The sequence below is a fragment of the Geotrypetes seraphini genome, chromosome 1 (assembly GCF_902459505.1).
Source record: "Geotrypetes seraphini chromosome 1, aGeoSer1.1, whole genome shotgun sequence".
Classification (NCBI taxonomy): Eukaryota; Metazoa; Chordata; class Amphibia; order Gymnophiona; family Dermophiidae; genus Geotrypetes; species Geotrypetes seraphini.
The window spans coordinates 488,986,771-489,014,134 of NC_047084.1; the positions used below are offsets into that span (position 1 = coordinate 488,986,771).

At 45.4% G+C, this 27,364-nt stretch overlaps 1 protein-coding gene across 2 annotated transcripts in view; it reads left to right on the forward strand.

The window, feature by feature from the left end:
• Positions 1-27,364, forward strand: part of LOC117351338 (thioredoxin-like) — a 68,032-nt gene that overhangs the window by 22,322 nt on the left and 18,346 nt on the right. For both annotated transcript variants that reach the window (XM_033926521.1, XM_033926530.1), the window contains exon 2: positions 7,791-7,895. In XM_033926521.1, the coding sequence (XP_033782412.1) occupies positions 7,791-7,895 (105 nt within the window). The remainder of the gene's footprint in view (positions 1-7,790; positions 7,896-27,364) is intronic.

Sequence of the window (27,364 nt, forward strand, 5' to 3'; positions counted from 1 at the left end):
CTCTAGTCCAGGGCTGCCCAAGTCCGGTCCTTGAGATCTACTGGCAGGCCATGTTTTCAGCATAACCACAATGAATATGCATGAGAGAGATTTGCCTGCACTGCCTTCTTGGTATGCAAATCTCTCTCTCATGCATATTCATTGTGCCAGGCAAATCTCTCTCATGCATATTCATTGTGGATATCCTGAAAACCTGGCCTGCCAGTAGATCTCAAGGACTGGACTTGGGCAGCCCTGCTCTAGTCTGTAAATTCCAGCTTGTTTGATGCTGAGTTGGCTTGCACACAAAGTGGTGCAGGCAGCCTCTTCAGCTCTTATCAGCACCTCCCCCACGCTCAGGCAGTGAATGGAGAGTGCTCAAGGCTTTTAGCTACAGTTCTTAATTGGCAGACAAAACAGGTAGTATATTCCTTAAGAGTGTTATGATATCCTTAAACAGCTTTAAACTAGAGAACTGAACGGGGACGACGGGAATCCCTAGGGTCGCAGGGATCCTGTGGGGACGCCTCTGAGGGTCGCGGGGTTCCTGCAGGGCTGGATGTACTCAGTCGCGCGGCTCTTCTCCCTACCTGCTCTGCTTGCAGCACAGAGTTGAACGGAAGTCTTCCCAAGTCAGCGCTAATGTCGGAGGGGAGGAAAGGCTTAAACAAAGCCCTCCCTCCGACGTCAGCGCTGACGTCGGGAAGACTTCCATTCGGTTCTGTGCTGCAGGCAAGAAAGGAAAGAAGAGTAGCTTCGCGGCTCGAGTGGCGTACCAAGGGAGGGGGGCGGTCCGCCCCAGTTGCAGCACAGCCGGCCAGGTCCCCTTACCTTTTGTGGCGCTTCCCCGACCGACAACAGGTAATTTAGATTTGCGGCTACAGGGCAGGGAGGTTTGTCCGACCGGGCCTGTTGTGTTGTCGGTTGGGTGGGGAAGCACCACAAAGGTAAGGGGTAGGGAGGGAGAAAGGGAGGAAAGGTGGAATGGAGAAGAAGATGCTTAAGGGAAATGGGTAAAACTGAGGGGTGAGAAGGACGCTGAAAGCACTGGGGAAGACAAAGGGGTGAAGGACGCTGAAAGGCCATGGGGATGGGGGGGTGGGGTAAGGACGCTGAAAGGCCATGGGGAAGACGTGGGGGGGGGCAAGGACGCTGAAAGGACATGGGGAAGACAGAGGGGGGGCAAGGACGCTGAAAGCACATGTGGAAGACAGAGGGGGGAGAAGGACACTGACAGGACATGGGGAAGAGAGAGTGGGGAGAAGACGCTGGCAGGGAAGAAGACAGATGCCAGTCTATGGGGGGAGCGGAGGGAAGAAGATAGGTGCCAGACCAATTTGGAAGGGGGGAGAAAGGGAGAGGCATAGTAACAGAGCAAATGGAAGATGCAGAGGGAAGAGACAGTGGACGGAAGGAATTGAATGAGAACATGAGGAAAACAGAAACCAGGCAACAAAGGTAGGAAAAGAATTCTATTTCTTTTTTTTTGCTTTAGGATAAAGTAGTATATTAGTTGTGTTGATAAAAATTTATAAACATTAGAGGCTCTGGTAGAAACCCATTTACAAAGTATGTATTCTTCCCAATTAATATTTCCAAATAAAGTCTTTTTGCTTATTTGTAAATGGGTTTCTACCAGAGCCTTTAATTCAGTAGCATAATTAAATGAAATAACTACCCTACCCAAAATAACACCCCACTTCATCTTCCTCCCTACCCTTCCCTTCCCTTCACCCCGGTTGGCACCCCCCAAGCAACAGTGATTGGTTCACTTTGCATTTGCCACCGGTCTATACCATATAATTGTTAATTAATTCTCTACACCTGCATTGTATAAATTCGCTCTGAACTGTTTCCAATATGCTGTAACTTCGATGTAACTTCGCTGTAAATGTACAGTCTCTTACCCTGTAAACCGCTCTGAACTGTTTGTGGTATTGCGGTATACAAGAATAAAGTTATTATTATTATTTCTGAAGTTTATAGGGACGGGTGGGGACGGAGGGGATTCCTCACGGGGACGGGTAGGACTTTGGTGGGGACGGGTGGGATTTCTGTCCCCGTGCAACTCTCTACTTTAAACCCCATATAGATTGACTCGTACAGAGAATGGTGGCAAACATTAGCAGCAAACGGGACAGAATTCAGCTCCCAGCCTGCAGACCTCAATCTGCTACTGGTCTCCATGGCAACCACTCTAAGCAACACAGCTGAATGGAGCACAATAATCAGCACAGACAGAAACGTATCCTGCTACCAGCATGAAACAATTTCAAATACTTTTGCCTCTGTACATGCTTTTCCAAAACACTGCTTTCTTATGTCCCAAAACACAAATCCTTTGAGTCAGCAGATCAGTAGATCGAGAGAGAAACATAAATTTACAGGCTCAATCAATCTGCATAACCTCTACAGCTTCAGGGAACTTAAATATGCCTTCTCCAATTACCATAGCTTCTGGCATTGAGTTAGATTCAGTAGCAGGGTTAGGAGGCATTTCACCCACCTCCTGAATATCCCAGGCTGCTGGTTCCGTTTTAGTAGGCAGCTACTGCTGGTGCCTTGGTCTGCTGGTGCTCTTGGTCTGCCTGCTCTCAGACCCTCTCCTTCTGAAGTCCCGTGCTCTCTGCAGCTCTTGTCCCTGCTCCTCCCTTCTCTGGGTCTCAGCTGCCCTGTTTTAACAGGCCCCAATTAGCCCCTCCCTGCTCTGAAGAGGGGAAAGGGAGAAAGCTCCCTCTGCAGCTGTCTGCTTAGCTGAATTTCAGAATTTTGAGTTCACACCAGGTGAAGTTTACAGTGAACTGGCAAGACTCAAGGTGAACAAAGCCATGGGACCAGACAATTTGCACCCAAGAATGCTCAGAGAATTGAGCGATGTCCTGGCGAAACCGTTGGCTGAGCTATTCAATCTCTCCCTAAGTAAGGGGAAAGTTCCCCTGGACTGGAAATTAGCTAATGTCGTTCCTCTGCATAAAAAGGGTTGCAGGGCAGAGGCTGCGAATTATAGACCGGTGAGTCTCACATCAATAGTGTGCAAACTCATGGAAACACTAATTAAAAGCAAATTGGACACGATCTTGAATGAAGGGAATCTTCGGGATCCCAGTCAGCATGGATTCACCAAGGGTAGGTCCTGCCAATCCAATCTCATCAGCTTCTTTGACTGGGTAACAAGAAAGTTAGACTTGGGAGAGTCTTTGGACGTCGTGTACCTGGACTTCAGGAAAGCTTTTGACAGTGTCCCACACCGCAGGCTGCTAAGCAAGATGGAATCGATGGGGTTAGGAGAGACACTAACTGCATGGGTCAATGATTGGCTGAGTGGCAGACTTCAGAGGGTGGTGGTTAATGGTACCCTCTCTAAAACATCGGAGGTGACCAGTGGAGTGCCGCAGAGCTCGGTCCTGGGTCCACTCCTTTTCAACATATTCATAGGGGATCTGACTCAAGGGCTTCAAGGTAAAATAACACTATTCGCCGATGACGCCAAACTATGTAATATAGTAAGTGAATGCAGTTTACAGAATTATATGGCGCAGGACCTGCTTACATTGGGAAGTTGTTCCTCAACCTGGCAGCTAGGCTTCAATGCTAAGAAATGTAAGGTCATGCACCTTGGAAGCGGAAATCCATGCAGGACGTACTTCTTGAACGGAGAAACTTTAACTAGGACTTCAGCAGAACGAGATTTAGGAGTAATCATCAGTGCAGACATGAAAACTGCCAATCAAGTGGAGAAGGCTTCATCTAAGGCAAGGCAGATATTGGGTTGTATCAATAGAAGTTTCGTCAGCCGAAAGCCTGAAGTCATAATGCCGTTGTATAGGGCCATGGTGAGACCTCATCTGGAGTACTGTGTGCAATTCTGGAGGCCACATTACAGTAAAGATGTGCGCAGAATTGAATCGGTTCAACGGACGGCCACCAGGATGATCTCGGGGCTCAAGGGTCTCTCGTACGAAGAGAGACTGAACAAATTGCAGCTCTACACTCTTGAGGAACGTAGGAAGAGGGGAGACATGATCGAAACATTTAAGTACCTCACGGGACGTGTCGAAGTGGAAGATGATATTTTCTTTCTCAAGGGACCCTCGGCCACAAGAGGGCACCCGCTCAAACTCAGGGGCGGAAAATTTCATGGCGACACCAGAAAGTATTTCTTCACAGAGAGAGTGGTTGATCATTGGAACAAGCTTCCAGTGCAGGTGATCGAGGCAGACAGCGTGCCAGACTTTAAGAATAAATGGGATGCCCATGTGGGATCCCTATGAGGGTCAAGATAAGGAAATTGGGTCATTAGGGCATAGACAGGGGGTGGGTAAGCAGAGTGGGCAGACTTGATGGGCTGTAGCCCTTTTCTGCCGTCATCTTCTATGTTTCTATGACAGCTTCCTGCCAGTTCCCTGGCATTCTGGGAGATGTAGTTCCCTGGCTCTTAGGTTTCTTTGAGCTCTAATAGCAGGCTTGGGAGAGTAACCTGCAACTGGACTGAACTCTCCCTGGCAGTCGCTGTCTGGCTCAACAATGTCAGTACAAGGGAAGTCAGCGCTATTGCACTCGGCAGAGCCAACCTGGTCATCTCTCCTGCATAGGGTCTTACTGCTCTTCCTAGCTAGACGGAGAGCTAGATTTGTCACACTTGAGCGCCGCCGCCATTATATGCAAATCTCTCTTATGCATATTCATTGGGGCTAGCCTGAAAACCTGATTGGCTTGGTCCTCCAGTATAGGGTTGGGGACCACTGTTCTAGATTCTCTTGCAGGCTGCCCTAAGAAGGTGTTTTGGGTTCAGGTCACAGTCTGCAGACTGTTGGATCTTGCAGTAATTGAGCCTGTGCCAGAGGGCAATTTGGGCTCTGGGAGATGTTCTATATACTTCATCATTCCAAAGAGGTTCTGAAGATTGGAGATTGATTCTGGATCTCAGAGCAGTCAATACGGCACTGACAAGTACCCTGCTTCTGCATGGAGATGGTGTGTTCCATCATCATTTCAGTGGCACTTGGGGAGTTTGTGGCCTCCCTGCATCTTACGGAGGCATTTCTTCATATTCCCATTTTTCCAATGCACAGGAAGTTTCTGCAGTTTTGTGTCCTGTACCAGCACTTTCAGTTTGACTCTTCCCTTGAGTATTGCACTCATAATCTATCTAGCAGGTTGTAAGAAGCATTTTAAAAGGCTTACTTCAATTCTGCCCAAATTAAGTGAACAGCTGTGTTCTGAATCAAACATGTAATGCCGTCAGTGAATTATACTGGCTCCCAGTGGAAGCACAGGTTATTTTTAAATTGTTTATGCTACATACTTTTTTATTCCTGTACATTCAGTGTAATTTGGATTTTTTTACACTTCAATCACCCAAGACTTACAAGATGCACATCATGGGTGACTACTTATCAGATCGCTAGCTGAGTTTTGCCCATTAATACTTCTGTTTTCATTTTACAAAGTTACAGAATACTTTTGCTTCAAATTTCTTGGGAAGGAATGGCTGGTTCATGTTTTGTTACAATTTTTGTAGCTCACTTTTCAGTCTTGTTATATGCATAAAAATGGAAGGTTTTGCAGATTTAAGTTTTTGCAGCTGACTAAGATAGATAGGATGTTTGAATTTGTAGGAGTAGTGAGTAAGTGTCCTAAGATTCCTGACCTGTAATTTTAGGGGGAGTTCAAAGGTGTATTTGAAGTCAGGATATTTGCATTTTGGTGAACATTTTAGGTCGTGCAACAACTTTTTAAATTTTAATACATAAATAAAATGCAAGTACAGAATTTAGTCCATCTGAACCTAAATTGTGAGTAAATGCACATGGGAAAAGTTAAAATAGACTGAACTACTTAGGCCAACAAGCCTATTTTCAGTTTAATTTATTATGCATTTTTTTCAGTGTTCAGTGATTTGGTAACTGTCATTATTCCATAGTATATTTAAAATTATATACTGTTTTAAACCAAAGCAATGTCAACATACAAAATATAAAAAAAACCCATACATCTTGCAATACTCTTCCAAAACAAAATTTTTTGTGAATGCTGAACAGTAGTCTACAATCAATCCATATTCATTGGTGTGGGTTTGGAGCACGTTGGATAGATCTTTCTGAACTGAGCAACAAGGCTTCTGCTTCTCATTCTGAGACTTCATTTGGACGTTTTGACTGAACTGGAACAAGGGATTCTGCTAACTTCAAAATTGTCATCTGAATTTGAGCTGTCCAACTTCAGCAATATTCTTTGAATTGGATAATCCATTAGAGTAAGGGTGTCGGTCCCTCCTTGAGGGCTGCAATCCGTTGGGTTTTCAAGATTTCCCCGATGAATATGCATGAGATCTATTAGCATACAATGAAAGCAGTGCATGCAAATAGATCTTATGCATTTTCATTGGGGAAATCCTGAAAACCCAACAGGATTGCAGCCCTCAAGGAGGGACTTTGACACCCCTGCATTAGAGGGAGAAGAGTAGCAGTTGTATGTGTGTAGAACTAATTTTCTGACTCTACTTTGGCTGCAAACTTACTAAATCTTGCATTCTATCCTCTGCAAGTACAGTATGCTAGCCATGCTGCATAATGAAACATTGACTCTGCTTGATCAATTTTCAATGTAACTAGAACTAATCATTGGTAGCAGCTTAAAGGATGGACAAGACATTCTTTGAAGGCTTCTTATTCACAGATCGTGTTTATTGCATCTGTGCCAGTTCTTTTAGCTCCTCATATTCATAAAATATGTGAATCCCTGAGTCTATTCACTGATGTGGTATTCTTGCACACGGCCAAATTTCCAAGGCTTTGAACATGGGTCAGATGAGCTGTGCCTTTCAAAGCAAGTCTGTCAGTGTGCAAGTACATCTATCAAACATAACCATTGATTGGAAGATGTGAATTAGGACAGTAAATCAGTGCCCCTCCCTAGCAGCCATACCTCAGCACTGCTTCTAGGCTTTGACATTCTTAGTTTTTATCCTAACGTGATATCAACTTGGTTTTCAACTGCCTATTGCTAAACTTTCAGCTTTGCAGCTGTATTAACAAAGTCAAAACTCAACAGCTTCAAAATAGCAATTTAGTATCCAACCAATATTACCGTAAGTAACTTTATTCCAGGACAAGCAGGCAGCATATTCTCTATATGTGGGTGACATCATCCACAGGGCCCCGACGCGGACAGCTTTTCAAGCAAACTTGATTGAAGATTTCAAGTTTGCTGGTGCTGCACCACGCATGTGTGTGCCTTCCTGCTCCACTAGAGGGCGCATCCCCTCCTCATGGTCTTCAGTTCAGTTTGCTTGAAAAGCTGTCCGCGTCGGGGCTCCATGGATGACGTCACCCACATGTAGAGAATATCTGCCTGCTGTCCCTGGATAACACCTAACTGTGTTGTTTCTAACCACATTGTTATGAATAGCTAGCCACAGTATAAGGATGTAGGACCATGAGCAACCTCTAAATTTGACCTAAACTTCACACGTTGGAACATATTCAGGCTTCTGAAGGCATGTTCTGATGCATTTTACCATAATAAGGCTTGGATTCAATAGGGCTGTTTACAAATGAACTTGGCTGTGTTTAATCAGCTGAATCTAATTATCAAAGTTTTTTTTGTCAAAGAGTAACTGTGGGGGCAGTTTTCACATGTATTGGCTAAATTTATTTAAAATCTTTATCAAAGGGAACCTTCATAAATATTGCATTTTGTTTTGAAGATCAGGTGCCATTCAGTGTGATATGCAATAGCAGCCATACGGGAGGTATGAAGCTTTTCATATTACTGTATCACACTAACTTTTTTTTTTCTATCCATTACAGGATGAATTCAACCAGATTATGAAGGATGCTGGCGATAAACTTGTAGTGATAGACTTCACTGCCACTTGGTGTGGACCTTGCAGGAATATTGCTCCCTTTTTTGAAGTAAGCTGTAAAGATAACTTACCAGTTCCATGTGGCCCACAATGGCTCCAGAGTTTAACCAGTTATCACTGATTCCCTCTTATCAGTCGCCATGTCCTCTTCAGTCTTCATAGTTCCATTTTGGTTTGACACTTGTGTCCCATGCAGTTGAAATTCACTGATTAGATATAATTGTTTACAACTTGTTTAACTGACCACATAAAACCAGTGTTCAGTGCAAGCCCTGGGGGCTGATGGCAACCCCTGGCGACCTATGGGGTAGCCCCATTGCCTTTGTTTGCTTCTGAATTTACCCAGGCTCAGTACAGGGGAAGATTAGAGAAGAGCTGCATGCTTAAGGACAGTATTTCTCAGTAAACAAGACAATACATTTGGAAACGACTCACAACCTTGGTGTTCCTCAATTAAGTTTGAAGGTGGGTTGGTAGGGATGGCTCAAACTGACATATTGGTCAGTAGTAGTGCTGCCTGATTCTGATTCAAAATAAATTCACAGATTTCACTTCAGGTGAATCGATTTGAATTGATTCATATTTTTTAAAAATTCTGCCTCACCAATTCAGTGCCCAACCCTCCTCCCCATCCTTCAGATCTCCTAAAAGCAGGAGCGGCAGCGCTGCCTCTTGCTGGCCATCCACTGCCGTTCCTGCTTTAGAGGGCAAGGAGGTAGGATCAGTCGGGAAGTGCTGCAGTGCTTAGGTGCTCTTCCAGCTTCCCCCTGGCCTCCCACTCTTACCTTCAGATACTGGTAATTATGGCAACCTGCAACGGTGCTGTAGCGATCCTTGCAGGCTGCGGTTGTCCTCAGCAGCACGTTCCCTCTGCTGCGATCCTGCACCTGATGTCAGGAGGGGTGGGACTGTAGCAAGAGGGAACATGCTGCGGAGGCAGATGGCAGCCTGCAAGGATCGCTACAGCACCGGCAATCCTCTGCAGGCTGCCATAATTACTGGTATCTTAAGGTAACGGCAGGAAATCAGGGGGTAAGCTGGAGGACACTGCAAAGATGGAGGGAACATGCAGGCCTTCGGGGGGGGGGGCTGGTGTAGAAGTACATGGAGGGAGGGAAGGGGTGTTCAGAGATGTGCATATACTAGATAGAGGGAAGAAAATGCCTCTAAACAGGAGAGGGAGAGAGATGGTAGGATAATGGGATGGAGGGAGGGAAGGAACAGGAAGGGAGAGAAGTTGGACGCAAGGGATGGTGTGGAGGGGGATGGGGGATAGAGATATTGGACAGGATAGTTGAAGAGAAAGGGCTAATGGACCCTGGAGTGGTGGAGGAGGGATAGATGCTGGATGAAGGGTAGTTGAGAAAAGGGAGATGGTGGATCTGGGGATGGTGGGGGCCATCGCTGCAGCTGCGGGGATGGAGATGAAAAAGAAAATATGCCAGACCTCTGGGGGAGGGAAGAGAAATGGAAGTGGAGGACATAGATGGAAAATGGATGGTTAGCACAGAGAGAGAAGGAAACTACAACTGGGCAGGAGACCCTGGGACCAATATGATTGAATAATGACCAGACAACAAGTAGAAAATTTTATCTCTTGTTATTACAATGTCAGATTTGAAATGTGTATCTTGCCAGAGCTGGTGTTAAACCATGAAAGTGAGCTAGGATTTAACAGAAGTCTTTGTTTTTGTTCACCCCTTTGCCCCCTCCTATCCACACTGGCGCTGTGGTGTAAAGAGGCTATAAAGGGGTGAAGAGCTATAAAATAAACCCACCAAGATGTTTGGAAAAAAAACAATAGGGTAGGAAAATTGAATCAAATTCAATTTAATAGGCTGAATCTAATCATTTTTTTTTTCCCTGAATTGGGCATCACTAGTCAGCAGTGTCATGGCTTTGCATGGAAGCATTGGCAGTTCTCTTTCAGCTCATAGAATCCAAGTGGCCCTAGCTTAAAAATTAATGAATACCAGACTACATTTCTATCACTATTTCCAATGTCTAAAATCTTCAAAAGTGGTCTCTTCTACTGGATAAACTAAAACAAACCGGTGGAAGTTCAGAAACACATTCATGCAAAAATTGGAGGAAGCTTCAAAGTCCCAGTGTGCAGTGTGATAACTGAATTGCAAACACTAAGCAGGACTAGTTACTATCATGGGCAAAAAACCTCCAAATAAAAAATATTTAGTTCAAAGCAAGGCAATTTCAAAGCAAGGTAATTTCAAAGTCTCAAAACTGTTTCCTTAACAGCAGCAGATGAATCCAGAGACCAATGGGATAGCACACATCTACCAGCAGGTGAAGATAGAGAAACTGATTAACAGGTGGTCCTATTGGCTGGCACTCCTCCTGTATCTTCAGTATGCTCTATCTCCCAGCAGGTGATGGTCATTATTCAACTAGCTCCTGAATTCTGGCTGTGACTGGAAAATTTTCTTCTGTTGAGGTTTCTCTTCAATGAGACAGGGGTGTCCGGCTGAACGGTGCCGGCTTTAGGGGTTACACCTGGCCCCCCAGGTCCCTTCCTTACCCTCCCTCCATTGCTAGAGGGTCTGACTGGGTCTTTTTTTTTCCCCTTATCTTAAAAAAAAAAAAGACCATTTACATTCTACCCTGTTATTGCTGCACAACCAGCTCTTACTGGCTTCAACCGGCCCTAACAACAAGCTTGTGAGTATGCTTTTTTACTGTTTGAACTTCAGGTTCTGTTGGGAGTCTTAGTACTATGGGTTTGGTCAACGTACATGTAAAGAATAGATATTTTGAGGCTAAGTTTGACTAGAAATCTGAGGGAGACAGGACTTTCCTGCCCTTTGCGTGCACGCGGTTGGTTTTCTTGTTGGTTACAGCGCGGCAGTAGCAGTGCGATTTCATGCTCGCATTTGTTCTCCTCGTTGGGTTTCAGTGCAGCAGTAGTAGTCATGTTTATTCTGAGGCTCTTTCGTCGGTGTTTGTCACAGCCATGTGCAGCTGATTGTGCAGGTGCCAGTTTATAGCAACGCTCATGAGATGGGACATGTGTTTTCCGGTGATGTGTTAAGCACCGCACCGTTCTTCTAGTTATTCCCAGAGTCTGATTTTCTTTCTATGTAGGCCGTGGCAGGGTAAATTTTGCAGGGCTTGAATCAGACTTTCTAGGAGCGTTGATGCAGCGACCATGTGTCGGCGAGAATCAGGCACGCGCTTGGGTCTCCAGCGATGGCGGGAGAGCTGCAGCGTTCCGGTAGTCTATTTCCAGCTAACTTTGGTTAGGGTATGCTGCGGCTTCTCTCCTTTCTGGTTCAGACAAGTTGTACGTTTTTCACAAGCTTTGGGACAAGCTTGGGCAGATTTCTGTCTTACTGCCTAATTCACTTGAAGGAAGCTGCTAGTTTAATCAGACTCTGGGGGTAGCACTCCAGGGGATTACCAGAGACTGACCTGTGCTAGGTCACCCAGCCTCAGTTTGTCTCCAGACTGGGTCGACATACGGCAAATCACAGCACAGTGACATCAGCAGTAAGATACATGGGTATCTCATTGTCTCTCTTGGGGTCCCTGTAGATTGAGCCTTTGTTGGTAACTGTCCTTATTTGGGCCTCTGTGCTGCACTGCATGTGTCTAGTAGTGGCATAGGATATATATGCCTAAAGGTAGTACAAACAGTTTCTAAGTTCAGGCTGTCTCTATGGGCCTAATGACACTTGGCAGCTTCCTGCGGCCAGGACTTTCTCTATTTCTGAAGGGGCCTGGACTTCAGATTTCCATGCTTATCACCCTGGTATCGCCTATCGCCATTTTCTCATGGCACATGCTAGATGGACCCCCCTGACCAGACAGGAAGGGCTGTACAGCTCCTTCTAACCAGGAGCCAGTTATCTATTCTATCAAACCCACGGAGGAGCACGCACTATGGGGCTGTTAGCCTCATTCCTGAAGCTCTCATTAACGATGTGAGTTTTGTCTGAAACCTGTTAGGACGCAACTTGATTGTATCTAGTACGTATTCACTTTAAATGACATGTGTTTCGCTCATGTTGCATGGAGGTAGTACTTTTATCCCAGGAAAAGCAGGCTGGTATTCTCGCATATGGGTGACGTCATCGGAGCCCGGATGCGGACACCTCACAAGCAGACTTGCTTGAAGAAACTTGAAGTTTTGAGTCGCCCGCACTGCGCATGCGCCTTCCTGCCCAGCGCAGGGCGCGTCTCCTCAGTTTTCCGCGAAGCTGAGAAGTCCGCCTTTGACTCTCTGCGTTTAACTTGGTTCCTTCTCTGAACCACGGTTTATTTTTTTCTTCACGAATCGCTGTTTTTTCTTTTATTTTTGGTAAAAAAAAAATTTTCTTCTATCCGTTTTTCAGGACAGGCCGCTCGGCCACAGCCTGAGGGCTTCGATCCTGCGGCTATTTTTCCTTTTATGTCCCAGCCTGCCACGGGCTTAAAGAGGTGTAGCAAGTGTCAGCACACAATCTCTCTTACGGACTCTCACGGACGCTGCCTCAAGTGCCTTGGGCCGAAACATCATCCTAGGTCGTGGCTGTCTCGCCAAACACTTCAGCCTCGTGCCTTCAAGCGTCGTTGTATTTTGGTGGACAAGCTCTTCGAGATGGAGTTTTCTACTGGTCCCTCGACTTCAAAGGCGTCCTTGGCCTCGACTCCTACCGAGGCCCCTCTTGCACCTACTGCTTCCACCTTGAGCCTCATCAGACCTTTGTCATTTGCAGTGGCTCTTTCTTCGACGTCATCTGCTGTATCTTCCCCTGTTTCCTCAGGTCAGATAGCTCAACAGTCAGCTCCACCAGTAGTGATTAAAGTGTCTAAGACTCCCAGGTCGAAGCACACTCACACTACCTCAAAGGAACCTCCAGCCAAAACAGGTGGTCTGGTTTCAAACACAGATCCATCCTTGCCGGCTTCTTTCCAGTCCATGTTAGAGAAGCAGTTTATTCAGTTCCTTACTAACATGGGATCAAAACTGCTTCCTCTTATCCAGCCTGGGCATTCAGCAAACTCCCGCGAGGTCAAGCCACTTCCTTTGCCCCTATCTAAACTTATACACTCTTTGCAGGGAGCAGAGTCTCTGAGTGTCTGGTCTGGCATCCAAGCACGTGAAGCAAGGAGCAGATTCTTTGCGAGTGCCTCGACAGGAATCCTCAAGGTGACATCAGCTGCTCTAGTCTCCGAGGCAAAGTCTCCTCGATCTGGTTCCAGACAGTTCTCACAGACGTTCGAGGCCTTCATCGAGGCATCCTTCCAGGCATAGTTCTTCTTCGCAAGACAGACCATCTTCCTCAAAGCCTCAATCTACTCCAACCTCGACCAGACCACCGACTCCTCGTTCGAGATCTCCAATGCCGGACCTCGAGGATATCCCGGTTTCGATTGCCTCATCCAAGTCACCAGGTTCCTTTGATGCCTTTTTCCCTGCTGAAGCTTCATCTTCACTGTGGTCAGCAAAATGAGTCACTCAGAAACATGAAACTCTTCAAGGGAGGAACGCTCCCCCCCCCCCCCCAAGAGATGGATCAGAGTTTGCCTTCCAGTCATTGCAACTGTGTCAATGCTGGTCACGCTCCATGTTTGATTACAAAAAATAATTAAAGGTTACAATCTTGCAACTTCTTGTGTGAGTTCTTTCTTATTTTTTCTCTTTTTCACAACATAAACATCACTCTATAGGTTGTAAATAATGTGATGACTTAACTTCGTATCGGGTAGGGGGTCTCTACGTGGCCCCGTTTCGATTGCTTCTTCAGTGCTGAATTAAGGATTTCTATAGCGATTTTGATTCGGGTCTTCTGAAGAAGCAATCGAAACGGGACCACGTAGAGACCCCCTACCCGATACGAAGTTAAGTCATCACATTATTTACAACCTATAGAGTGATGTTTATGTTGTGAAAAAGAGAAAAAATAAGAAAACTCACACAAGAAGTTGCAAGATGGTAACCTTTATTTAATTATTTTTTGTAACCAAACATGGAGCGTGACCAGCATTGACACAGTTGCAATGACTGGAAGGCAAACTCTGATCCATCTCTAGGGGGGAGCGTTCCTCCCTTGAAGAGTTTCACGTTTCTGAGTGACTCATATTTTGCTGACCACGGTTCATGCTAAGGTTACTGGCTTTGAAAGAGAGGTCAGTCTATATAGTTTTGGATTTGAGCAATTTTCTGACTTCCACTAGTGTCTAAACAAGTATTACCCCTACGATTCCTTAAGGAAGCTTCATCTTCGACACAGGCTGCCTCGACTTCCTCGAGTCCTTCTCGAGGCAAAGCATTGGCAGATCAACTATCTTTCTCATCTTTCCTTCGTCAGATGGATGTGGACTTGGATCTTCAATTAGATACTGGCTCCAAATTTTCTTTTTTTAATTTATAAATTTAATACATTTTACAATATCAAATAATATCAAAGAAAGGCCAAATTTTCCAAGGAGTATCTAGAAGTCATGCATCTTCCTCAACCTCCGGCAGAGTCTCTTAAGCTTCCACTTCATAAGCTTTTGAATCAGACTTTTGGTCGGTGCATGGAAACACCTTTTTCCATACCAGCTGTTCCAGGAAAATTGGACTCTAGGTATAAGACTGTGCATCGCAAAGGGTTTGACAACTCAGTTATCTCATCAGTCCCTGCTTGTCGAGTCTTCCTTGAAGAGGTCCCATCCTTCCAAGATTTATGCCACCGTTCCTCCTGGAAGGGAAAACTATGGACAAATTCGGACGTCGCATCTACCAGATTGCTATGATGTCCTCAATTATAATTTTCAATTCATCACTTACTTTGGATTCCTTACTTCTCCTACTACCAAAGTTTTTGAATTATTTGGATACCCAAATGCATTTTGAGTTTCAGGAAGTCCTTGCTTATTTCTCTCAACTCCGTTTGCATCTCCTCCAGTCATCTTATGATGCCTTCGAGTTGTCTGCCCAAGCGGCTGCTTGCTCTGTAGCTATGCGTTGTTTTGCCTGGTTTCATACCATTGACATGGACCCTAATCTTAAAGACCGCTTAGCTAACATTCCTTGTGAGGGCAACGATCTCTTTGATGAATCCATCGAGACAGCCACCAAGAAATTCTGACCATGAAAAATCCTTTGCTTCTATAGTCAGACCTAAGCCAAAGCCAGCTCCTGCCAAACCTGCACGCCCTGCTCTTATCTATCAAAGCATTTTGCTCCAAAGCCAGCTCCTTATACTCACCCTCCTCTGAAAAAACAGCAACCTCAGAAGCAACACAAACCTCAACCTTCTGCTGCACCTAAGGCTTCGCAGCCTTTTTGACTGTTTACAACAGAGTATAACCTCCACTGTTCTGTTTGTCTCCTTTTCCCCCTATAGGAGGTCATCTCCATCATTTTTATAACCGATGGACAATTACATCTGACCTCTGGGAGCTTACCATCAGGGAAGGATACTCTCTTCATTTCACTTAAGTTTCACCAGAGCTTCCTCCGCAGCAGATGAATCCAGAGACCAATGGGATAGCTCACATCTACCAGCAGGCGGAGATAGAGAAACTGATTAACAGGTGGTCCTATTGGCTGGCACTCCTCCTGTTTATCCAGTATTCTCTATCTCCCAGCAGGAAAAGGTCGCTATTCAACTAGCTCCTGAATTCTGGCTGTGACTGGAACTTTATTTTCTCCTGTTGAGGTTTCTCTTCAGTGAGAATGCCATTCTGTTTCTCCTGTTGAGGTTTCTCTTCAGTGAACTGGCAATGCTATTTCTCCTGTTGAGATTTTCTCTTCAGTGAGACAGGGGTGTCCAGCTGAACGGTGCCGGCTTTAGGGGTTACACCTGGTCCCCCGCAGGTCCCTGCCTCACCCTCCCTCCATTGCTAGAGGGTCTGAGTCAATTTTTTTTCTTCTTTCCCTTCTCTGTTTAAAAAAAAAAGGAGACCACAGTTGCTACATTCTGCCATGCTTTTGCTGCAAACTGGCTTCAACCGGCCCTAACAACAAGCTTGAGAGTATGCCTGGCTTTTACGGTTGTTTGAACTTCAGGTTCTGTTTGGGAGTCTTAGTACTGTGGGTTCAGTCATCGTACATTTAAGGTATGGATATTTTATTGAGGCTAAGTTTTATGACTAGAAATCCGTGGAGGGAGCCGGGACTTCCCGCCCTTTGCATGCACGCGCTTGGTTTCCTTGTTGGTTACAGCGCGGCAGTAGCGATGCAATTTCATGCTCGTACTTGTTCTCATTGCTGGGTTTCAGTGCAGCAGTAGTCCTGTTTATTCTGAGGCTCTCTTTCATCGGTGTTTGTCATGGCCATGTGCAGCTGATTGTGCAGGTGCCGGTTTATAGCAGGCGCATGAGATGGGACATGGTTTTTTTTCGGCGCTGTGGGCCATTCTTCTGGTTATTCCCCGAGTCTGATTTTCTTTCTATGCAAGCTGCGGCAGGGTAAATTTTGCAGGGCTCGAATCCGACTGTTTCTAGGAGCGTTGATGCAGCGACCACGTGTCGGCGAGAATCAGGCGTGCGCTTGGGTCTCCGGCAATGGCGGGAGAGCTGCAGCGTTCTGGTAGTTTGTTTCCATCTGACTTTGGTCAGGGTATGCTGGGGCTTCTCTCCTTTCTGGTTCAGACAAGTTGTATGGGTTTCACCAGCTTTGGGACAAGCTTGGGCAGATTTATGTCTGTCTGTGTTCCTGCTGTACTCCCTTGAAGGAAGCTGCTTGTTTAATCGGACTCTGGGGTTAGCACTCACGGGGTTTACCAGAGAGACTCTGACCTGGGCTAGGTCACTCAGTCTCGGTTTGTCTCCGGACTGGGGCGACATACGGCAACTCACGGCATGGTGAGATCAGCAGTAAGATAGTGCCCTGTATTTCACACAGGTATCTCATTGTCTTTCTTGGGGTCCTTGCAGATTGAGTCTTTGTCTGTTGGTAACCAGTGTTCCCTCTAAGCGGGCGGGTGTTGTGAGCAAACTTTTTTCACCGTGAGCCAAAAATATCGGGCGCCAGCAAGTTATGAGCCAACTCGCCCGATTCTCCTCTCGCCGCCCTGCCATCTGCCGTACGCCTCTTCCGATCGTGCGCTGTGACGAGAAACGTGTGCGCTGCGATGTAATATTTTGTGCGCCAGCGCACGCCAGCGCAGCTTAGCGGGAACACTGGTTCAAATGGTTTTATTTATTTCCCCAAATTTATTTTTGTTATACGCATTGAAAATATTTGATATTGCGTTTAAATCAAAATCTCAATAAACTTGAAACGAGTGCCCGTGAGATTGTGGGAGGGTTAAATACTCAAAACTTAGAAGTTTTTGCTACGCCAGCTTTCTGGTATCTTTACATACAGTGGCGTACCTAGCATATGTAACATCCGGGGCCCATCATTTTTTGGCACCCCCCCCATCTGTAAGAAAAACATGATTTTTAGTAACAAACCACACGTCACACATGAGTACCTAGGAAAAGGCAGCATCTTACATATTGCAGTGAGCAGTACATCAATACACCCATTGTAAAACTAAACAAGCCAGACCAGCACAGATCAATCCTACACCGTCAATCCTAACAGAAAACCATGTCTTTCGAACACACAGAACACAGAAAACACCTTCGCCTAGTAAGGAATATGTAATCACAAACTAACCCCTCCCTCTTTTACAAAACTGTAGTGTGGATTTTAGCTACGGAGGTAACAGCTCTGATGCTCATAAAATTCTGAGCATCAGAGCTGCTACCACCAAGGCTGGTGCTAAAAACGCTTCACAGTTTTGTAAAAGGGGGGATAAAATAAAAATACATAGACAAAGGTTAAATTGAACCAGCAAGAAGCTGGACTCTGCATACAATGCTTCACAGAAACAGTGACACATGTCTCCTAAAGCAATAAATAAATAGAAATTTTTTTCTACCTTTGTCTTCTGTGGTTTCTCCTTTCCTCATCTTCTTGTAACTCTCTTCCTTCCATCCACTGTCTGCCGTCTCTCTTCCCCTATATGGCATCTTCTCTCCTTCTATGCCCCTTCCAGAAACTGTATGCCTCCCCCTTCCATCTCTCCTTTCACCCCATTGGTCTGGCATCTCTCTCCTCGCCTTCCCTCTCCCACACCTCTCCTCATAGTCTGGTATCTCCCCTTCCCTGATTCTCTGGCATCTCTCTCCTTTCCTTTTCTTCCATCTTTCGCTCCCCCTCCATGCTCTCACATCTCCCCCTTCCTTTTCCCTTAGACTGGCATACCTTCCTCCTACGCTCCAAGCCCTGGCATCTCCTTTAATTCCCTCCCTCATCTTCCTTCTCCCTCCAGCTGGGTACCGCAACACTCTTCCCTGCAGCTCTGCACTTCCCCACAATTGCCATGCTTCGGTTCCTCTTCTTCCTTCCTTCCTCCCCCCCCCCCCCGCGGGACCCTGCGGCACCATCAACTCTTACTCCCTCTAATGTCGGCCCTGCAGCTCCAGACTTCCTCGCACCTTCTCCCCTCCCCCTTTGGATCGCTATTATTTTAAATGTTATAGCCGCGGAGCTGTATCCATCAGTGGAGATGTCTAACCTCGGCCTGCCCCGGAACTCTTACTGCAGCAGACGCCCGTCTAGGCAGGAACAGGAAGTCACTGTTGCAGTAAGAGTTCCGGGGCAGGCCGAGGTTAGACATCTCCACTGATGGATACAGCTCCGCGGCTATAACATTTAAAATAATAGCGATCCAAAGGGGGAGGGGAGAAGGTGCGAGGAAGTCTGGAGCTGCAGGGCCGACATTAGAGGGAGTAAGAGTTGATGGTGCCGCAGGGTCCCGCGGGGGGGGGGGGGAGGAAGGAAGGAAGAAGAGGAACCGAAGCATGGCAATTGTGGGGAAGTGCAATCCCCCCAATGCGTCCCCTTACCTTACCGACGCGTGTGTGCGCTGTGAAGAGAAACTTTGCGCTGCGATGTAATATTTTGTGCGCGAGCGCAGACCAACGCAGCTTAGCGGGAACACTGTTGGTAACTGTCTTTATTTGGGCCTCTGTGCTGTGCTGCATGTGTCTAGTAGTGGCACAGGATATATATGCCTAAAGGTAGTACAACATGCAAAAGTGCGGAAGGTCTCAAAACATTTTCAAAATAAACAGTAGCTTGTATCTCACGGACCTCAGTGGTACCGTCTGCATGCCCCTAAACTTTTAGAACATGCAGAATCAATGGCACCCCTAATCGTCATTGGTCCCTTATATTTTTTAACATTTTTAAAGATAATTTTGTTTTAAATTTATATTTCAAAAACGTATTACTTATCTTTAGCTACACAGGTGGGGGTACGGGAGTGCGTACACCCACCCGCGTAGCTAAAGATAAGTAATACGTTTTTGAAATATAAATTTAAAACAAAATTATCTTTAAAAATGTTAAAAAATATAAGGGACCAATGACGATTAGGGGTGCCATTGATTCTGCATGTTCTAAAAGTTTAGGGGCATGCAGACGGTACCACTGAGGTCCGTGAGATACAAGCTACTGTTTATTTTGAAAATGTTTTGAGACCTTCCGCACTTTTGCATGTTGAACAAGATATTACAAGGGAAGGCTTGAAGAGTGTTATAGCCGCAGTTGAAAATTTGTATTGATAAAGGTAGTACAAACAGTTTCCAAGTTCGGGCTGTCTCTATGGGCAAAATGACACTGCGCATCTTCCTGCGGCCAGGACTTTCTTTCTCTATTTATGAGGGTTCCTGGACTTCAGATTTCCATGCTTATCACGCTGGTTTCTCCTGTCACCATTTTCTCATGGCACATGCTAGACGGGCCCCCTGACCAGACAGGAAGGGCTGTACAGCTCCTTTTAACCAGGAGCCAGTTACCTATTCTATCAAACCCACGGAGGATCATGCGCTACGTGGCTGTTAGCCTCATCCCTGAAGCTCTCATTAGCGATGTGAGCTTTGTCTGATACCTGTAAGGATGCTGTTTTCTACGGGGCGGTAGATGCAGCATCTTGATTGAGTCTAGTACGTATTCACTTTAAAGGACATACGTATTTCGCTCATGTTGCATGGGGTTAGTACTGTTTTCATGGTTCCAGTATATTCTTTACATTGTGAAACTTGATTTTTCCTAGGAGAATCTACTTGCAGATCCTACAGTCTCATCCTGCCATTCCCTGACCTTCTGCACTTCATTCTGAGGGGATCTTGACTTCTTCCAATGACTCTTCAGGCTTTCTCATGAGGGAGAAGATGCTATAATGTCGGGTCAGGGGGCTGTGAAGATTTTTCAGGATGCTTGCATCTTTGCATCTTCCTCAGGTTTCCAGTTTGTTCTTAGAGTCTCTGTTTTGTGTTTCCCTTTTCAGTGTTACTGGTCCTCAGGACAGTTCTTGTAGTTCTTCGGGAACTAAGGGATGTTGTTCCACTTACTACATTGTGCCCGAGACGGGGGCATTGGGTAGGCTGGATTCCATTCTGCTGAATTAGTTTCTCGGGGTTACACATTTCTGCAGACAACCTGGGAGTATATTTACATTTTCTCTATGGACTCCGAATCGGCACTTGGTTTGCCTGCCTCTCTTGGAGCAGCGCTTTCGGTTTTGGCACATGCCATTTTGCCTACTCAAGGCTTCACGAACATTTTAGGTGATGTGGGCGGTGGTACCGTTTTGGCGCTACCAGACGATTCATCTAATTTCTTCTTGACTGCTGGCTTGATTCGGATGACTTCCAGTCGGGCCATTTGACTGACACGAAAAGGGTGGTATCTTTTCCTCAGTTCTTTACACGTGCATCTTCGAATTTGCACAGCGCTCTTTTCTCCTGTACTATTTATAGGTATATCGGGGTAATGTTTTTATTCATATAGGAGAGACATGTGTTTCTTTCTGGAGACTTGGGCGTGGGGTCTCAGTCTCAGATTGGTATTCTTCGCTTACCATGACCAAGAGTATGGGATTCTGTACAGTTTCTGGGATCCATATTGCTGACTCCACTGGGAACTTGGGCTTGCTTTCCCCTTCTTACGCTACAGCAGTCGCTTTTGTTCCGGTGGTTCCCGGTATCTCAGGGCTCCAATTATTTGGTAGGCTCCTCCTGCATCGCTCTGTATGATTTGGTGGCTCAGCGCGATTTCTCTTTTCAAGGCATGTCTCTGTCTTTGCTGGACTAGCTCATGACCACCGACCATCCCGGGCTGTCAGGTTGGGGGGCTCGGTGGCTTCCATCCTCAGCTCCAGGAGTCTGGTCTTAAGAGGCGACTCAGTACTTGTTCATTCTTCTACTCTGGAGCATGGTCAGGCTACTGTTTCTAGAGCTTCAGACCATTCTTCTGGAATGACGCTGAAGGCCTTTTCAGTCAGTATTATAATGGGTGTATTTCTCTACAGCCTGGGCAGTAGGTGATGTACTCAGTTGGCAGGTAAAGTTGTGGTTCTACTTCAGTGGGTGGACCCTCATCTTCCTCTTCAGTTGGCAGAACATTTTATGGGTCAGGAAAAGAGTTGGGATAGACTTTCTCTCCCAGGAATCTGAGCATGGCCCATTTATTGTATGTTACAGTGTACAGCGCTGTGTACGCTCAAAAAAGTTTAAATGTTAGTAATAATGAAATCTTCTACATCCTGGATATTGAAAATTTTGGCTCAGGTGTTCCAGCTGTTTTTATGGAAGTGAGATCTCCTGGAACTCCTGGCCTCGTCTCAAAATTCTAAGCTTCCTAGCTTCGGGCACAGGGAGTGGGGGGTGGGGGGAGGGGGTAGCAGCGTGGATTCTTTCTCGCCTCTGGTTTCTCTTTTTCAGTGTTTTCCCCTGGCTGATGATGGCTTGGATTTGCCATCTCAAGCTCACTTTCAGGGCACAGTATTTGTAGAATCTCTGGATTGGCTGCATCATCCTTGCTATGCAGCTCTGAGTCTTTCGACAGCTAGACTGTTGAGTTTCCTGATATCTCCGGATTTGCTCACCTAGGGTCCGATCAACATGGATATTCGTACTACTTTGGTATTACGACCTAGCTTTTTAAAAGTCATGGCTGACGTGTAACGGTTATGTGAAGCAGGTTGTTTATTCTCTTATCCAGGCAATACAGACGTCTTCACCTGTGGCTTCTGCTTCCTTTTAGAGGTTTTTCCTTTCTTGGGTACTTAACATTTTTACCCTTTCAGAGTTCTTTTTTGGCACGGGTGTATTGCCAAAGGCTTAGCGTTCAATTCCCTTCAGCTTCAAGTGCCATTCTTAACTTGTTACAAGGGCTAGGTATATTGCTCTTAGCTTACTTCTCAGCTTCATGTAGTTCAGTTCCTAAACAGAGTATGGTATATTCGTACACCTCTTAGAAAGCCCTGTACGGAGTATAGTCTTAAGATACTTCTTCGCAGTTTACCGAAGGCTTCATTTCATCCTTGTCTTTTGAGACTCTAAAGGGCTGTGCTGTTGAACACTGGGTTTCTTGTGGCCATGGCTTCAGCTCGGCAGTTTTCTGAGTTGCAGGCCTTGTTCAAGGATTCCTATTTCTGATTTACAAAATCTGGGGTGTCAGTTCAGACGGTACCACAATTTCTTTCTAAGGAGGTGTCATCCTTTCTTTTGACACACTTTTCCTTCCTTCTTCCTGGGAGGAGAAATAGGAAATGTACTTTTATTCACTGCATTGTTTGAAAGTGCGTAGCGTTCTCCGAGCTAGGTTTTGAACGACCTTAGTTGTTTAGAACAGTGGTTCCTAACCCTGTCCTTGAGGACCACTACATCGGGTTTTCAGGGTAGCCCTAATGAATATACATGGAAAAGATTTGCATGCCTGTGACTTCATTATATGCAAATCTCTCTCTCGCATATTCATTAGGGTTAGCCTGAAAACCCGATTGGCCTGGTGGTCCTCCAGGACAGGGTTGGGAACCACTGGTTTAGATCACCTTTTTGTATTCTTCAAGGGACGCCTCATTCGTATGACGACGTCCAAAGCCTCCATTGCTCGATGGGTCCAGGAGGACATTTACACTTGCTTGATGGCAGGGAAGCAGTTGGTGAAAACTTCATGACCATTCCGCCAGAGCGATGGTTACTTCTTGGACTCGGTCCAGAGGTTTTTTTCTTTGGAGGAGTTTTGTCTCGCAGCTACTTGGTCTTCGAGTGCTTTATCTCAGCTTTACCAGTTGGATGTGGGGGCGCATGCAGTGGATGTGTTTAGTGCTTCGGTTGTTTCGGAAGTGGCGTTTGCTTCCCACCCAGATTGAGGATTGCTTTGCTACATCCCATTGGTCTCTGGATTCATCTGCTGCTGTTGCTAAGGAAGGAAAAATTGTTCTTAACATGTTAATTTTCTTTCCTTTTAGATGCAGCAGATGAATCCAGAGCCCCACCGTTTCTAGATATTGTCTGTCAGTTTTTCTTTTGCAACTTTTGCAGTTTATTATTAATGGTTGTGTTCTGTATTATTGCCTTTTGAGATTTGTTATGGGAAAAGTTTTTTTTACATGTTATGCCTATTGATGGTTACGGATGTTTGGGCAAGGAGCTATACTGAAGATACAGGAGGAGTGCCAGCCAATAGAACCACCTGTTAATCAGTTTCTCTATCTCCGCCTGCTGGTAGATGTGTGCTATACCATTGGTCTCTGAATTCATCTGCTGCATCTAAAGCAGTGATTCCCAACCCTGTCCTGGAGGAACACCAGGCCAATCGGGTTTTCAGGCTAGCCCTAATGAATATGCATGAGAGAGATTTGCATATGATGGAAGTGATAGGCATGCAAATTTGCTTCATGCATATTCATTAGGGCTAGCCTGAAAACCCAATTGGCCTGGTGTTCCTCCAGGACAGGGTTGGGAACCACTGATCTAAAGGAAAGAAAATTAACAGGTAAAGCATAATTTTTCCTTCCTATAAATGACTACTTGAACAGGCTTCATACCCCTTCAGCTCTTTCCTCTATCTGTAGAAGAAGTCAAGGAAAAAAAAACTACCAGACACAAATGTAGTTTAAATATTCAAGACCTTGGAAGTCTTCTAGCATCCTAACTGGTAGGAAATAAACCAAGAATCTCTCCGAATTACAAGTGACTGGCCATTGTGAGATTATGAATCAATTATTAAACATAAGTTGGTACATCTTCCCAGCCCCATCAGCAAAATTGTGTGTGTGGGGTGGGTAACATGTTCACTTAAGACATAATGACATGGGATCTAGAACTCATCTATTTCCCAATCTTACAGGAAATAGCAACTGTGACAACTGTTTTAAAACTTAACACTTGCTAATCTGTAGAGCAATTTACAAGCACTTGTAATTTCCAATGGGAACCAGTTTTCACCTAAGGCTTTAGGGGATTGTAAAGTGCTCTATCTAAATAAAATATATAAAACATCCTCACAAATGGTATGATTTCAAAAATGATTAAATTCACACAGGAAGACACTTCACCCATAAATTTCATTACACTTGATTCTTTGTTCTGTGCACTAAAAAAATGGTGACTTTATAGATACTGACATCGTAGTGAGTTTTCCCTTGCTTAAAGGGAAAACTCACTACGATTCAGTGCTGTCTTAGGTTCCAAGTGACTGAATTGAACAGTCTCACCACATGCTGGTTAGTCTCACTGAACTCTTAATTCCATAAAAGCAGCCCATTCAGTTTAGTCCTTCTGGTTCACAGGTCTCCAAAGAAAATCTTATCACTCATGCTTATGCCTCTTCATCAGTCAGTTACACAGGGAACCCCCCCCCCCTCATCTCTTCCTGAAAGGCATTCTAAACGTCCTTCCTTTCTGTAACACTTTTTAGATCTGATTCTTTGTTACAATAAATTATAGCAGATCTGAATGGTTTATCCAGTCTGTCAGTCACTCCATGATTAAATTCTTTGGCATTTCTGGGACATAGACCTTAGAAGTCCACCCAGCACTGTCCTTATGTTCCAACTACTGGAACTTTTTAAAGGACAGTGCTCTGCAGACTTCTAAAGTCTATGGGAGAAGTGCATTCTCCTTGATTCTTAGTCTTTTGTAGTCACTGTCTTGTTTGGATCCCAATTAAAGATGGGATAAAAGAGCTTTTTTCCCAGGACAAGCAAGCAGCATATTCTTGATATATGGGTGATGTCATCCACAGAGCCCCGATGCAGACAGTTTCACAAGCAGACTTGCTTGAAAAACTTTAGAAAGTTCAAGTACAGTGGAACCTTGGTTTACAAGCATAATTCATTCTAGAAGCATGCTCATAAACCAAAGTACTCGTATCAAAGCGAGTTTCCCCATAGGAAGTAAGGGAAACTCGCTTGATGCGTTCTGACCCATCCCCACAAGGCCAGCAGCGCTGCTCCATATTAACCCCACCAGCACTGCTCCACATCCCCCTGCGATCCAGCATCCCCCACTCATGTCAGGCCCCTCCACCGCATTTTGGCATCCCCCATGCACCCATCCACAAGATGCTCAAGGCCCAGCAAAAGGAAGACAGCGGATCTTCAGGCACCGGCATGTTCTGTGCATTGGTGCCGGTGCCATATGGGGGTAAACCAATTTGTGTGTGGGTGGGTGCATGAGGGATGCCAAACGGCGGCGGGGGATGCCAGATCACGGGGGGGTGCTCATAAATAGAGTCAAGCTCTGTTTCCAAGGTACCGATTTTGCAAATGTTTTGCTCATCTTGCAAAACACTCGCAAACCGGTACACTCATAAACCAAGGTTTGACTGTACCTTCCCATCCGAGGTAGGGCGTGTATCTCCTCAACATCTCCTCAGTTCTAAGTTTTTCATAGAACTGAGAAGCCCTCGTTTCAAGGCTCTGCATGAGTTACTGTATTTTTTGCTGTAAGACGCACCTGACCATAAGACACCCTAGATTTAGAGGAGGAAAACAAGAAAAAAAAAACATTCTGAACTAAATTCTCCCTGCCAGGCTCTGTACCCTGCCCCCCCTCTGGTGGTAGGCCAGGGCAAAGGGCAGGCAGGCAGCCCCCCCAGTACCTTTCAACATAACTGCAATCTACATTTCTCTCAATCTGTCAAGGATATTTTAGAGGCTTCCAGAAAGCCTACAACTAGGCAATGTTACAACCAGAAATGGACTAGGTTTTCTGCTTGGTGCACCATTCATCACAAGGAGCCTTAATCTACCTCTGTCTTCAGTTTTGGATTACCTGTTGCATTTATCCTAATCGGACCTCAAATCAACATTCATTAGAGTCCATCTCGGTGCAATTGCTGATTTCCATCAGCCTATACAAAGGAAACCCCTTTCTGCTCATCCTGTGGTTTCCAGATTCATTAAAGAACTTTTCAATGTCAAGCCACCTCAAACTGCCTCCATTGGTTTGGGATATCAGTGTTCTTGTTCAGTTGATGAAGCCTCCATTTGAACCAATGTCTTCGGCTCATCTGAAATATCTCACTTGGAAAGTGGTTTTTCTCATTGCTCTCGCGTCTGCTCAGTCAGTGAGCTACAAGCTTTAGTAGCAGACCCACCTTTCACAGTATTCCATCATGACAAGGTGGTCCTCTGTACTCATCCTAAATTCTTACCTAAAGTTTTAGAATTTCATCTCAAATCAGTCCATTGTTATTCCAAAGCCTCATTTTCATCCTGGAGAAACAGCTCTTCATACTCTGGACTGTAAGTGTGCTTTGGCTTTCTACTTACAAAGGACTAAATCACAGCGATCTTCTCAAGTTTTTGTCTCCTTTGATCCAAACAAGTTGGGACATCCAGTTTCCAAGCGCACCATATCCAACTGGTTGGCAGCTTGCATCTTTCTGCTGTGCTCAGGCTGGACTGCACCTAGAGGGTCGAGTCACAGCCCATAAAGCTTGAGCCATGGTGGCATCTGTAGCTTTCCTTAGATCTACTCCTATTAAGGAAATCTGCAAAGTTGCCTCTTGGTCCTCGGTTCATATATTCACCTCATTGTCTGGATTATTTTTCCAGACAGGATGGCCACTTTGCCAGGCAGTATTACAAAATTTGTAATCCTGAATTGCCAACACTCCCACCATCCCATTCTGGTTAGCTTGGAGGTCACCCATATGTTGAGAATATGCTGCTTGCTTGTCCTGGGATAAAGCACAGTTACTTAGCGTAATAAGTGTTATCCAGGGACAGCAGGCAGATATTCTCACAACCCACCCACCTCCCCTGGTTGACTTCTTAGCTAGCTATCTGAACTGAGGAGATGCACACCATACCTCAGGCGGGAAGGCACTCACACAATGTAGCAGTTGCAAACTTTCTAAAAGTTCAAGCAAGTCTGCTTGTGAAGCTGTTTACATCGGGGCTTCGTGGATGACATCACCCATATGTTGAGAATATCGGCCTGCTGTCCCAGGATAACACCTGTTATAGTAAGTAACTGCTTTATAGGAACATGTTCCTCATTCTCTAATACCTACTGGGGCCCAGAAAAGAGATAACTAGTGTTCTACTTGTCAAGCTTCAAGCAGCTAGAAAAATTATTTTGCATCTTTCCAATTGTTTAAAGTGTGCTGGGCAGGCTCTAGTGCTGTTTGTGTGGTGGTGGTGGTCACATTCAAATAAGTTGCTGCACAATAGTATGCTTTGCTCATAGGAACGACTAGATGGGGTTTGAGCTAGGAATACTCAACTGCTTTAT